General features: G+C 42.1%; 1 protein-coding gene across 5 annotated transcripts in view; it reads right to left on the bottom strand.

The window, feature by feature from the left end:
• CACNA1E (calcium voltage-gated channel subunit alpha1 E) overlaps positions 1-15,537 on the bottom strand; it is a 505,625-nt gene that overhangs the window by 141,722 nt on the left and 348,366 nt on the right. For all 5 annotated transcript variants that reach the window (XM_059145253.1, XM_059145252.1, XM_059145248.1 and 2 more), the window contains one exon: positions 10,570-10,673. In XM_059145253.1, coding sequence (XP_059001236.1) covers positions 10,570-10,673 — 104 coding nt within the window. The remainder of the gene's footprint in view (positions 1-10,569; positions 10,674-15,537) is intronic.

The following is a 15,537-nucleotide window of genomic DNA, read 5'->3' as shown; positions in this document are numbered from 1 at the left end:
GGGAACACAAGCAGGGGGAGTGGGAGAGGGAGAAGCAGGCTTCCCGCTGAGCAGGGAGCCTGATGCAGGGCTTGATCCCTGGACTCTGGGATCATGACCTGAGCCAAAGGCAGAAGCTTAATGACTGAGCCACCCAGGAGCCCCAACACCAATTAAGTATTAACTCTCTCCAGGTACTACACACTTAACATGCAAGACCTGATTTGGTTTTCCCAACAATCCTACATGGCGGAGACTTTTTTAGCATTGGGTAATTAAGGGTATGAAAATGTGAAGTGATTTGCCTAAGGTCATAAAGATAACAAGTGATAGAGATGGGATTCAAACCCATATATCCTGTGTAGGAGTCTACATATTTTACTACCAAGCTACACCTATTGTGCAGAGGGAAAAATGCACTCTGGACAGGGAGCCAGAGAACCTAGGTTCCAGTCAAGATCTGCCACTAACTAGCTATCTATAACTTGAGCAAGTTGCTTCACTTTCTGTTCTCATTTCTTCATCTGTAACACAGGGGCCAGATATAAGTTTCACTTACAGCCCCTTCTACCTCAAATAATTTGTATCACACTCTAAGATACAGCTCTGGCGACTGATACCGAACAGTGTCTTGGGGAAATGCAGATGCTTCCAAGAAGCTCTCATGGCTTTGTATGTGACTTTCATGGTTACACAACTCATCCAGAAGAGAGTGTTATCCTAGTCACGGAGGGACTACAAATACTACTCTGGTTATTACCCGTGTTGAACATGAAACCTCTGTCTGAAGGACTGGAAAGTTCTACGTGTATTGCCAGCCACCAAGCGTCCCTCCATTTCCATCAAGATTTGTCATGCTGAATGCTGGATAATTTCCTTCCAAAAAGGACATTTACTATATGGAGGATGTGTTTAACAGAATTGGTGCTAGGGCCTGGCAGACCTCATCCCAAATTCTGAACCTGCTGCTTAAAAGCTTTGTGAGCATAGGCAAATTACCAAACCTCCCTCTCAGTTGCCCTGTCCATAAAAGAAGACAGTAATACCTCATGGGGTCATTGTGAGGATTAAATGAAACAACCTGTCTCATGACATTGGCACAATCTTCAATGCACAGCACAGTCTCAATAAATTATAGACCCTCCCAGGCAAAAAGAAAAAAAAAATCCACCTGAAACGAACACTATGCTACTGCTACAAACTAGCCAACAGGTGTAAGGCTTGTTATGTTTTCTCAAATTCAACAGATCCAGAACATACAACCTTTCCCTCAAAAGCTTTGTCCTATGTTCTCTACTAGCCACGTGGCAGCTCAATTCAGAAATCCAGAAGCAGTCTAAGAGACTTCCCTCATATTTTTGCCCCTAGCCCACACTCAGACACACCCACACAGTCACCAAGTCTGCACATCCTGCATCACCGACACCTTTCGGCCCATCCTGTCCACTGCCACGCCACTGTACCCCTTTGGGCCTCGTTGCTTCTCTGCTTTACTCCTGAAGTCTCTCCTTGCCTCCAGGATTGTTTCTCTATGTATTTCCTGCCGGATGATCATCTTCAAGCAGAAAATGGTCATCTTGAGAACCTCTCACAAGCTTCTGGAACCAGGTTTAAACTCATCGGCTTCACTCATCTGATCAGCCCTTCGTGACAAGCCTCTGCCTTTGCCTCTAGTTTCTTCTCCTCTACCATCACTCAAGTCACTCAGAATGTCCTTCTGTATCTTCTGAACTACCCACCTGCTGGGATGTCCTCCCTTTTTCCTCTAGCCAACCATTACTTATTCTTTCAAAATATATATCAGTGGCAACTTCTTCATTTGGCCTTGACTGATCCTTTTCCTTCTAATTTAAATGCTCAACTTTTGCTGTCTCTTCACCTAGATGACACGTTCCTTGAGGGTAATAGCTCTCTGCCTTTGTCTGATATCCTTGTTCCTAGTAGCAGATGACCTACACCAAGAACTCAGTTAACACTGGATGCATGAATAAAGGAATTTCTACAGTTGATTCCAGGGTCAGAATCTGGCAGGAAAATTACTGTGCAGTTCACCTACACACAAGTAAGGTCTGGGAAATACTCAGGTGCCAGCTTCTAAATCCAAAGAGAAGTGAGGGCATGTGATTCAGGAGATGAAAAGTTTAATACTGAAGGTACATTTGTTGGTGTCTTCCTTGTGGACAGGACCTAGGTCCTATTCAGTTTTATGTTTTTAACAATGCCCTGTAAGATAGTAGGCACTCAAATATGCAAGATTATATATATATATATATATATATATATATATATATATATATATATAATCTTCAAAAATATATGATATATATTAATATTATATAAATAGCTTTTGAAAGTGCTAAAATTCTGGATCTCCTTGAACTGAGATTCCATGACATGTATTTTGAATTATTTCCTTAATATATCTATAATCTCATTTTATTTATCTTTGTAATCTCAGTCTGGCAAAGTGTCTACTGCATTGCAAATATTCAATAAACATTTATGAAATTGCACTAAATCGTCAAATGAGTCTGGTGTCAAGACAGACAGTCAACTGTCACTTTGCTTGTTATGAGAACCATTCCATTCACATAAAAGATGCAACCAGAAGAATTCCTCCTCTAATACAGAAAGCTCACCCCCTCCCGTTAGTCCTTAGGGCAAGAGGACTGGGAGAGCGTGTCCTGGCATTTTCTACCTTGTATGTACCAGGTCATGTTGTTTTCATGAAGACCGGTGTGTGTGAGTGTGTGTGTCCATGCATGTACAGATTAAAACCAGGGTGATATTCTAGGCTAACCCTTGGCCAGCCTTTTTCTAGTTGTGCTACATTGAGTGCTATTGAAAATGGAAGAAAAGGAGCTTTGAAAATGATGGCTTGCTTTGTATACCTGAGGTTTCCAATTGCTCCCCGTGTGCATCTGTAAGCAGTCTCTGGCCCGGCTGTCCCCGTCCTAGTTTGGAGACAATACAACTACTCCCCCAAGCTCACCTGCTCCTCTCTCCAGAAGCCCTGGGAGCAATAGACAGAGGCAACAGGCTAGCTCAGGGTCATTGTCTGTTTGTGTGAGCCTTCTGCCCTGCAGCCCTGTGCTTATGCAGCCCTGGTTTGTTTCCATGGAGACGGGAAGCTCTGCTTCTCTTCAAGCTTAAGCTAATGGTTTTTATCAAATCCCATTTCCTCTGAGACTAGTAAAAATGCTGCAATGCTTCTATCCATACTTCCTTTTTAAATACACCGAAGCTGACTGCCCTCCTTTCCCCAAATCCCCTGCCCCGGAGATGGGAGCCTCAGCCATTTCCACACTGAGCATCCAGTGGGCCAGGAGGGCTGGCATAGGTTATCTGCCCCCTCTCGCCCAGAACCCTCTTGTCACTTGCCGACACAGTGGCTCCTCCTTCCACTGCCTTCTTTCTCTGCTTTAGGAAAGCCTTGGGTGCATAATATTTGAACTGCCCACAGGGCACAGGGAACACGTCCCCTAGAAATAAAACCTCCCAAGCTTTTCTCTGGCTCTCAAGCACAAATCCCAACCAAACACTTACTCCAAAGAGAAAGCCAACATCCCCTCCAGAGGGATGTGAGAACCAGACCAAGCAGAAGGGAGCATCCTTGGCCTCTTTATACATAGAACTAGCCGCTGCTGAACCCTCCACAGACACCAGTAAATGTGTTGATGTGTTGGGCATCAGAATGTGAAAAAGAAACCAGGACAGAAATATTTCAGTCCTAGCCTGTAAGGCCCCTATTGTTAACACTCCTTGAAATGTCAGAATTTATTCACACCAGCTGTTCCCAGCTGCTTTTGTCACTTCCTAGGCTTCTCCTGAAGTGTTAAGGAGACATACGCCATTCCAGGCCTGTTTCATCTCCCAGCCTGAGGAGGCTGTCTCCCCGTCAGAGAGGAGCTGACGGCCTCACAGCCAATTCAAGCCAAACATCACAGGCTGCTACTCAGATGACGGCCACCTAGATGTAACGGGTAGAGAAAATGAACGTCAATACTATCAAAGGTATAAGAGCTGGTGGCTGCTCTGTGCTAGACTCCAGGCTAGGCTTCTGCCTAGGAGAGAAAATGCTATCCCAATTCACACAGGAGGAAGTGGGCTCAGAGTAACTGGTCCAGATGTACAATGCTGGAAAGTGGCAAGATAAGGGTCTCACTCATGACCATCACGTGCCAAAGACCCTGCTTTCCCCATTGTGCCACTCTTTCTCATGAGAAGAAGGATGCAGGAGAACTAAAAGAGATAACCCCAAACCAGACCTGGTCCATTAGAGTGGATATGGTTAGATGTAAGAATTGTCCCAGAGGGGAGTGCTCTATCCTATGTCCAGCTCTGTTAAAATACATCTTGAGCCTATATCAAAGCCTTATCTGGAACACTAATGATGGTTAGCACAGCATCTGCTTTTCTCCCTCTTCCAATAGTAAGAAGAGGACTTGAATTTTCTAAATTAACACAGAGACACACTTTGGAAACAAGTAAGGATAAAGAAGATCAAGTCAGATTACATAAATAAGAGGTATCCCTTCTGTAGAAATACATAAGAATGAAGTCGGTGGTCAGGCCCCTTGGGTAAGTCATCGTTGAGAGAGAGCATCTGAGTTGCAGGTGCAGGGTACAGAGAGCAAATTACCCACAGCAGTGCCTGCACGTCAAGGATGCCAATAAATGCTCACTGAATGAGTACATGTTTATGAAGTCCCATTATGTCTTAGAACTTTCCACTCATGATACACAGTATTAAGAATGCCTTAACAATGTCGCCTGCTCTTATTTCATAACCATTTCAAAAGTCACCACAGGCTCTCAGTACTACATACTTGGATTAGTATAGTTGTTTCCTCCTTAATCCTATGGATCTGGTCTCTCTCTGTGCCAATCCTTCCCCCACTGATGCTGGATGAATGGGCTTATACATCCCTTTCATCCTACACTTTAATGTAAATGCAGCATTTTTACTTTAAAATTGTATTTCTATTTTTCTTAAAGTGATGCACACTGAGTTTTAAAGTCAAATATTTTAAAGAGACTTATATGAAGAGATAGTCCGTCCACTGCCTCACCCCTCCCCACTCCTAAATCTCGTTCCCCAGAAACCATCACTTTTAACTTCTACCTGTATTTTTTTCTGGTAGTCGCTTCCAATTTTCTGACTATCATACTTACACAATGGCTATTTTTTAATCTTTCAATTTTAGATACTGCTTAAAGACTCTTACTGTGGAACCTAAGATTTCAGTCTTTGATAGTCCCTTCCCTCCCCATATTTACCTCCCTCCTTTCTCTCAAGACAATTATAACACCATAAGGGGTCATTTCACAGTCCAGTGTTAACAATGAAAATCCAGTTGACAGCTGCAGAGAAAACTCCCTATGCTTATATTCCTTTAATGGTAACACTTTTGTATTTTGTGGAATTGCTTAGATGGAGGTATGTACATACAAATACAAACATGAATATATATATATATATATATATACACACACACAATGCAAACATATATTTGTATATATTTTGTAAATATAAATATATATACAATCTTCACAAAACCATTAGACTTTTCTGAATATAATATATATCACGGAATATACTTGTTTCATTCTTAGAATTGTCACCCTATTCAAATCGGAACTTGCTGTTCTCTAGGCATTCTGACAGCTGTCATGGTAGACTTCCTCTCATCATCATCCTAGAATTCCCTTTGTCTCTCTCCTCTACTGAATCCCTTGTTTGCATGAATATCATGTCCTTTTCATTCTTCAATTAATTACTTATTCTTAGGAATTAATTAGTGACTCACATTTTCCAGTAACTTCTTCAGAAAGTGTCCTAAAATACAGCTATTCCAAGCTCATAAATTATTGCTATTTGGGCTGGGTATAGAATTCCACCTTGGAAATTTTTTCCCTTCAAAAACTTTTAGGAACTTCTCTGTTCATTCCTAACTTTCAGTTATCCATGAGAAGCCCAAAGCTGCCCTAATTTCTGATTCTTCATTGGCAAAATATATTGTCTTCCCAATAACCAAAAGCTTTTGGAATATTATCTTTATTCAGATGCTCTGAAATTTTGTGATGTCTTTATCTTGGTGTGGTCTCTTTTCATCATTTGTGTCAAGTGCTCAGTGGGCATTTTCATTATTAATTAAATTCACTTGTTCCCTTCTATCTCTATACCTGCCTCCCATGTCTCTGCTATACAAATTACCATTACAATATGCAGGTTTCATCCAGTATCTGAAATTTCACTTTATACCACTTTGCTTTCATGAAAAACCCACATTAGTACCTATTTTCGAAAACCGAAAAAAATCCAAAGAGCATTTTTGCCTTTATGAAATGGTAACCGCTTCTTTACTTTCTGTCATATTGGTTTATGAAAGATTTCAAAACAATGCTCTACTTTCAATTCAACACCAAAAATAAAAAATAAATTAAAAAATACCCCACTAAGTCATACTAAAAAATGGACAGGGGACCTGAATAGACATTTGTCCAAAAACAGATGCACAGATGGCCAACAGACCCATGAAAAGATGCTCAACATCACTAATCAAAGAAATGAAAATCAAAACACAATGAGATATCATATCATACATATCATATCAGAATAGATATGATAGCAAAAGGATAAGAAATGTGTTAGCAAGGACATGCAGAAAAGGGAACCCTCAAACACTGTCTGTAGGAATGTAAGTTGGTGCAACTACTGTGGAAAACAGTATGGAGAGTCCTCAAAAATTTAAAAATAGAAATACCATGTCCTCCATTAACTGCACTACTAGGTATTTATCCAAAGAAAGCAAAAACACTACTTTGAAAAGATTAAAGCACCCCTAAGCTTACTGCAGCACACTCCACAATAGCCAAGATATGGAAGCCATTCAAGTGTGCATCCATAGAAGATAAAGAAGATGTAGGATACATAAGCAATGGAATATTACTAGGTCATAAAAAAAGAATGAGGTCTTGTCATTTGTGACAACACAGATGGACGTAGAGGGTATTATGTAAAGGGAAATAAGTCAGACAAAGATAGACAAATACCATATGATGTACAAAGGAACAAACTAACAAAAACCTGATGCTTAAATACAGAGAACTGGTGGTTGCCTCAGAGGGGAGGGGAGTGGGGAGATGGGCAAAATAAATAAAAGGATTGAGTCACAAACTTCTAATTATAAAATAATCCATAAAGCCAAATAGTACAGTTTAGGGAATATAACCAATAATATTGTAATAATGTTATATGGTGACAGATGGTGACTACACTTACCATGATAAGCACCAGATAATGTATAGAATTGTCAAATCAACAGGCTGAAACTCTGAAACTAATTTAACATTGTATGTTAATTATATTTCAATAAAAGACAAAAAATGTTTTATCTTCAGGTAGCAAGAGAAACTTGTATTCAATGTATACTTTTTATTTGAAAGCATTCTCACAAACTACATATTGCATATGCATGTATTTTTTATTTATGTGGAAGGTATTATACCATGCTATTTCTTCTTGTTTTCACTAAACTCTGTCCTTTTAAAATATTCTATGTTGCATGTGTATACGGTATTTGTTGCTCCTAACTGCTGCCTAGTATGTCATGATATGCATACAACAGCTTACTTATCTACCATCTCAATTATGGATGCCCGGGTTCTCCAACTCTCCCTCAAAGACTATCCTTGCACACGTTTCAACAGACCTTTTTCTCTGGCAACGTGTGCTTACTGATTCTGGAAACATTTTCAATATTTTTCTTTGTAAATTTCTTCCTCCCAACTTCCCTGTTCTCTTTATGGAACTCTTAATAGTTGAATGTTGGACGAACTCTTTGATTTTCTTCTTTTTGTTCTACTTTCTAGGTGATTTCATTAATTTCATATTCCAACCATTCACTACCTCATTATTTTCATCGCATGTTTACATTTTTATATTAATTCATGTTACATTAATGTAAATTTTACATTATTTATTTTACATTAATTCCCAAGGGCTCTTCCTAATGGTTAAATATTCTTTTTTAAATAGCAATGTTAGTTTGTGGATAAAATTATTTCTCTTCTATCTCTGCTGACATCAGTTATGCTTTTTAAGTCTTTTGCATCATTCATATTCCATCTAATTCCTTTATTAATGTATTATTTTTTGTCTTTTGTTTTGAACATTTTCTTCAAATGCTGGTAATCTCTAGCTGTGCATTAATATTTAAGAGCAAGTCTCAAAGGCTTATTGGAAATTTGTGTGTATGGCTAAAGCTTCTAAAATGATGAGTGTGGTGGGTTGAATGCGCTTACCAAAAAATACATAAATATATATATATGTATACATTTATCAACATCCTCATTCCTGGATCCTATGAATGTTACCTTATTTGGGGAAAAAGAGTCCTTGCTGGATGCAATTAAATTAAGGGTCTGGAGATGAAGAGGTCATCCTGGAATATACAAGTAACCCTAAATCCAACGAAGGAGGCAATGTGACCACAGAGTAAGAGACCAGGGTAATGCAGCCACAAGCCAAGGAATACTTGGAATCATCAGTGACTGGAAGAGGAAGGAAATAAATTCTCCCCTTGAGCCCTCTCAGGGAGTAATGCCCTGCCAGATTTTGGACCTCTAGGCTCCAGAACTGTGAAAGAGCTAATATTATTCACAGTCTGAAGCCACCTAGTTGTGTTAATTTCTTGCAGCAGCCATTGTAAACAAATAGGAGCCTCACTGAGGGTGATGGGTGGGAGCCATTTCTTTGGCCATCCTCAGATATCAGTGTACTTAGATTCTTCTCTTAAGATGTACAGTTTCCCCACAGGGGAATCCTACTAACCCTTACCAGTTCGATATACCTCCATGAGTCAATGGTAAATGTGGGCTGGAAGCATGATGTTCAGTTTGCGGAATTCACTACAAACATATCACCCCTACCCTCAGAAACACCTGATGTTGCCATTGCAAATTTCTGATTCAGCCTCCAAAGAGACAGGAAGTCTTCTGACTCTGGCTGGGGTGGGTGGTTGGGCGGGGCAGATACTGGTTAGAAGTGTTTGGGGGTAGAGATTTAGGGTGTTGGTCAGAAGGCATCAAAGTATTCCTTACGAGGGCTTTTGACCAATCCTCTTATTTTTAGTGCCACCCATTCATCTCTCAGACATACCTGGAGCCTCTCCAGGACTGTGGAAGGTTCTAGAGGACAATCATTTTGGCTTTTTATTGGCGTTCCTCACTAAAGGGCACTAAACCTCAGTTTTCCCATCACTAGATCAGTTACCATTTACTCTCCACCTTCAAAACTTTTGTTGACATCTCTCATTTTTGTCATTTCCTCTCCTGTCTTACCACTATGCCCTTCTTAAAAATTTTTTCCTGTGTTTGTAGAGTTACAATGCATGACAAACTTGGTTCAGTCCACTATGTTGAAACAGAAGTACCACCATCTAACTTCCGCTCGAAGAACTTATGCCACTCAGAGAAGAAATTAAGTCCAGTTTTGCTTAGAGAAATGTAAACCCTCTAAAATCAACCCCTGATATAGCCTATTTTATAGTTTTCATTTCCCAAAGTAAAGTTTCAGCCTAGGTAAGTTAGGTTGCATTACAATCTTTTCCCACTGTAAGATAAGTCCCATTTCTTCGTTTTTGCTTGTGGTTTGGTGCTCTCCTTCCTGGAATGTTCACTCAGATATATTTTGTTTTATCCTATTACATCTTGTACATCCAAGCAAAAGGCCAGTCCTTTATGAAGCCATTCCTGATAACTTCAGAATAAATAGATTTGTTCCTTCCAAATGATTTACAGCTTACATTAGTAAGTAAAAGATTTTGTATTCCCTCACTCTTTCAAGTGTGTTGTCCTGTCTACAAAATACAAATTTCTTTTTTTTTAAAGATTTTATTTATTTATTTGAGAGAGAGGTGGGGGAGGCGGCAGAGGGGGGAGAGAGAGAGAGAATCCCAAGCAACTCCATGCTGAGCCACAGAGCCTGATGGAAAGCTAAATCCTGTGACCCTAAGATCATGACCCCAGCTGAAATCAAGAGTCAGACACTTAACTGACTAAGCCACTCTGGTGTCCCACAACGTACAGTTTTTTTAAGGAAGGAATCATGCCCAAGACTTTGTGTGCTCTTGGCAATGCTCACCATGCACTGTACATTGCATACTCGCTGACTGAGGTATGCTAACCCGAGCTACAAATATGGGATTCGACATTCAATAAATGGCAGAACAATACTCTTTGAGGGTAAAGATTGCATCTTACTCCACTTTATAACCCTCACAACCAGCACAGTGACTGACAAAGAAGGTCTATGACAGCTGAGTGAAAGGACGGATGGACACGTGAACCCTCACTAGATATCATGTTCAATATTGTATGTGGTTTAAATATTTTTTTAACGCCTAAGAAAAATAAACACAATGAGAGCAATGTTCACTACCACATCTACCGTGTCCGGTACACGGGCTGGTACACGGGCTGCTCAGTAAATGTCTTCCAAATGAATGTTCAATGAATGACTCGGTCGGCGGTCAGGAGCATTAGTTTACAGTTGGAAAGAAGTGAAGAGGAGAGAGTCTGGCTTACCCGGAGAGCACTCCCAGAACTAGGTTGAGAACAAAGAAGGATCCAATGATGATGAGGGGGATGAAGTACAGCCAGTTCCAGGTGGCTCCTAAGGCATCATTGGTCTGAAAGAAAGAAAAATCGTTCCTTAATATTTTACCAAAACCATCTGCCAGGAGAAGGCCTCCCTTCCTGAAGCCTCGCATATATGGCGATATAACAAGCACAGGTCAATACAATGAACACGGCCTGCTTCATTCCCAGCTTGGTGTTACTGTGGGTTAACTCCTATTCCATCATGTACAGAGTCAATAACCCTGCATGAGCCTTGTGCGATATCCTGAGTAGGAATCATCCAATCATCCCTCACTTAATAGCTGAGATAGCTAAATCCAGTGAGGTCCAGTACTTTCCAAGGTCATGGAAACAAATTACAGGTTTTATAGTGTATAGTGATGTCGGTTCCAAGCTTTTGCAGTCTACGTTAGACAAACTGTCAAAAAGTCAGAGGCAAGCTATGGCCATCAGTCTAGTCCCTGGAGACTGGCGAAAGCCCTGACGGGGCTGCTTGGGGGGACATTAGTGTCAGCCATTTCCCGCTCAGCCCTTTACCCTCAGCTCTGGCTTGCTTTCTTCTATCAGAGTCCAATAGTACAGAGCTGGCTCAGGCTTGGCCCCAGCAAGGCTCTGGACAGAACAAGGAATAATTAATTCTAAAGAGCAATCCCTCAGTAAAGTCAAAGTGCTTGGAAATTCATATTCTGGACTTTCATACTATAAGTGAGATACAAGACCCTTGGATGGTGGGGGGTTGAGCGAGGACTATACTACATGGCTTAGCCGAGGCAGCAACTCTTGGAACAATGTCTTATTAGGAACTAGAAACAATTTGGGAACATTTTGAAAACTCTTCTCTAACATTTGAGCCTCTCAACTAAACCTCACCTTGACTCTCTTTCCCCACAATATCAACTCCAAGTCTTTCTTAATAGTCTCCTTGAATTGCATTTTACATACACAGGGCTTTGAAATCTCCCCCCACCCCCACAGGCCCCTCACATGCAAACCTTAATACCCATTTGAAACAGTTAAAAGCTTTTTATTCTCAGTTCACTGGAGAAACAAAGCCATCGAAGTCAAATGCCATGCCTAAGATTCACAGGCTAAATTAGTAAAATTAAGATCTGAACTCAGAATTTCTAAGGCAAAGTGTTTCTTTGTCCCTGCGATTTACCTTTTTCTTCCTCTCGCTACTCAACTTTGCAAACATATATTGACTCATTGTTCTCATACTTTCTGTGGACTTCTAGGGCATTCTATCTTTTCTATCAAAATTATCTAGTTTTCGGGGCACCTCTGTGGCTCAGTTGGTTGAGCAACTGCCTTTGGCTCAGGTCATGATCCTGGAGTCCCAGAATCGAGTCCCGCATCAGGCTCCTGGCTCCACAGGCAGTCTACTTCTCCCTCTGACCTTTTCCCCTCTCATGCTCTCTCTCTCAAAAAAATAAATGAAATCTTTTTTTAAAAATTATCTAATTTTCTTTCTGCCTCCCATTCAAATATCCGCAGATTATAGCTTCCCACTGATCCTGGAAGCTGTCACCACATAGTAGATTTTTCCATTAAAAATGACTTTTAAGGGGCACCTCGGTGGCTCATTGGGTTAAAGTCTCTGCCTTCGGTTCAAGCCATGATCTCAAGGTCCTGGGCTCGAGCCCTGCATCGGGCTCTCTGCTCAGCGGGGAGCCTGCTTTCTCCTCTCTCTCTGCCTGCCTCTCTGCCTACTTGTGATCTCTGTCTGTCAAATAAACAAATAAAAATCTTAAGAAAAAAAAAAAAGGCAATAGGATGATATGTTCAAAGTGTTGAAAGAAAATATTTGTCTATCAAGATTCTATTCCAGCAAAACAATCCCTCAAAAATGGCAAAATACATTGTCAGATAAGTAAAAACAGATGTTTTAAAAAAAATGACTTTTAAAGCAACCTCTTTCACCAAACTTGTGTCTTTCGTCTTGCCCCCACACTGTTCAGAGACAGATGACTGCAAATGAAGCAGAATATAACTTAAAAACAAACACCTGCTGAACGGTGGGGCAAAGGCGGGGTCTGCCGATTTCTGTGTGTTTAAGATCTAACTCTTCAGTTCAACCGGGTCTGGTCAGTTAAATGCAAGCAGGGAAGATGTGGACCCGACCTCAGAGAAAACTGCTCCTGATGATCAGAAAGATGTAGAAGAGCTAGATGCTGAGGGCCAGCCACAAGAGATTTTAATGAACAGAGGAAGCTGTTTTTTCTGAGACAGTTTAGTCACGGTCCTTCTTATAAGCTGAAGGATGGATTACATGACCTTTGTATAAATAGCTCTGTCTTCATTCATGATTACAAATGCAACATTTTGTAAAGACTGGTTAGCTTGGATGGCTCACCAGCAGTGCACCAGACCAACAAGTTTCATCCACTAGATGGCTTAGCCAGTGTCCCCTGTCCCCCAGCATGCTTTGGCAGCAAGGACCACGTCCACTCCCTGTACCCGGATCAGAGCTGAGCTGCCAGTATGTCTGATACCGGCCATGGCAATCATGAAACATGCTGTTAAGGCACCTTTGGTCCCAGGAGTGACTGAGCTACAGTCTGAAGATGGCGAGAAGCAATTTCAGTAGGGGGATGATTTGCCCAAGATGTTATGGAGTGAAGAGCGTTTCCCAAGTCACATTCTCCTCATTGCTAGTCATCCGTGTGAATGTGTTCTGTGAGAAATGAGCTTCTGTAACCAAAGAAACTTGGGAAACACAACAGATTCTATTTTCCCCTTAGCTTGAAACATTATTAACTTTACTTCTCCGCCATCTTGACTCCTCCTAGTTCCATTATTAACTTTAATATCATTTCATTTACTTCCTGGATTATGAAACCCCCTTTTGTGAAGGAAATCTTTTAAAATATGAGGAAATACAGCCTGTGAAATGCAGGGATAAAAGGACTCTCCTCATGGGCCTAACGTCTGGAAAACACTTCTCAATTCTGACAGAAAAAAACAATGACAGACAGTGTCTCTTTATCCATGTGTTGAGAACGCTCTGGTTTTAGGTTTAACCCACCTTAAGGTAAAAGCCTGAACTGTCCATTTCTATACATGGTTCCTAGTAAAGGGTTCAGCACATGAAATATTTGTCAACTAACCAATACACGACCACAATTTGAATAAGAACATTCTCCTGCTTAAAATGTACCCCCCAGAATTGTTCATTCTGATATTCCCCTCAAGCTTTGTCTGAATTTTTTTTTAAGAAAAACTGTCCCCCACAATGGCACCAGGCTCTGTTTGATGAGGAAAAGGAGAGAAAGGGGAAGAGAAAAAGAAAAAGAAAAGCTAGGAGGACATTAGGGCCAGCGGTGTGGTACCCTGGAGAGTTATTACAGATGACTTATGGTGTAAAGATTCTTCTGGAGAAGCCAGCTTGACAGCTCCCCAAGATTATTCACAAACCTTTTAATAGACTTGCCGCACCCTCTCTACACCTTTCTCCCCACCCTCAGGCTTCCTCCTGGTTACTCCCCCCCACCTTTCCCACCAGGAGGACTCCCCCTCAGCTCACAGCCTGTCAGTGGATCAAGGACAAATCCAGCTGGACACGGGGACATAACTCAGCAGGAAGGGGGCTAAGGGCTTCAGGTTTCCCTCCTCCAAAATGGCAAGATTCTTTCTGATGCTAATTAGAACTTCAATCTCCTTTCTGATTCATCATTATGAAAACCTTAAAACTGTCCGGTGTAGGAGAGACAAAAGACTCAAGTGTCTTTTGAGATTCAAAAGGAAGAAAGTAACCAAAGACTCTGGAGTGAACAAGTGTCCTGAAGTCCCGTGAGGTGGGAGTCAGGAAGGCCAAGGAGAAAGTGGCCAGTGCGACCTCCGAGTTGGGACTGTTTTCTCTCAAGAGGCCATGTGTCCCTGTCATAGCGGGAGGGGGAATGGAGGAAGGCCGCTGAGGTGAGAAGGCCTTGTGCTCTGCTCCATTCTCCACACCCATCTGCTTCTGGGACTCTGACAAGCTCCCCACCCATGGCATCCTCACACTCTACTTTCCCTAGCGACTCTTCCCTCAGGAGAGAAGGCTGCTATGCCTTCTTCTGGAGGCAGCCATGCTGAGTACTCTGAGCAAGACACTGGGGAAAGAGACCTACAGATTTCTGAACATGTTCCATGGCTTCCGGCCCAAGAGTCTCACAGTGGAAGCTCCCCTGCCTCGCCGGCTGCCGCGAAGCAGCTGAGGCTAAACGAGTCTCCTCCCTTCAGGGAAGGATCTTCATTCCCCACCATTCATGCAACACCTACTCTTTGGCAGCCATTACAGAAGAGTGTTTTTCTTCAGGGCAATGTCCTCTCAGTGAGGGCGCGGATTCTCCACCCAGCCCAGCCCAGCCCAGCCCAGCCCCTCGACCCACCGGCAGGCTGGCTGACGTCTGTCTTTCTCACCTGCTGACTCCCTGAGTGACACACACACGCGCACACGTGCGCACGGTGGGGTAATGACAGACAGAGAAAGCAGTCGGGGGTGGCCGCCCACCTGCACAAGGAGTGCTCAGCGGGTTCCAGTCCTGACACGGTGAGATGTGTTCCTTTGGGAACCTGCCGGATTGGGGCTGGGGAGCACACCCACTCGCTGCGTAAACAGGCACACATGGCAATTATCGCATTAATCTCTGGAGGACTGGGGGAAATGGTAGAAGGTGTGGTGGGAGGAACAGGATTGAAAAGAAACAGGAGCATGGAGGCAGCGAGATGAAGTGGGGGTTCCCGTGGTTCTCCTGGACTGAAGCTGGAGATGCAGAGCTAGGCCCTCCCTCTTGGAAGCAGGTCTCTATCAAGGTTCCACGGGGCTCTGGAAGAAATGCTGAAAGGCCTCTTCTATGTACCCGCCTTTCACAGAGCAAATTGGACGAAGGAGTCTAAATGAGCCGGAACTGGGGATAAGGGGGATGTGGATTC

Source organism: Mustela lutreola, chromosome 14, assembly GCF_030435805.1.
Source record: "Mustela lutreola isolate mMusLut2 chromosome 14, mMusLut2.pri, whole genome shotgun sequence".
In the NCBI taxonomy this organism is placed as follows: Eukaryota; Metazoa; Chordata; class Mammalia; order Carnivora; family Mustelidae; genus Mustela; species Mustela lutreola.
The sequence above is the reverse complement of the archived record's forward strand: the minus strand, read 5'-3'. Positions and strand labels throughout refer to the sequence as shown.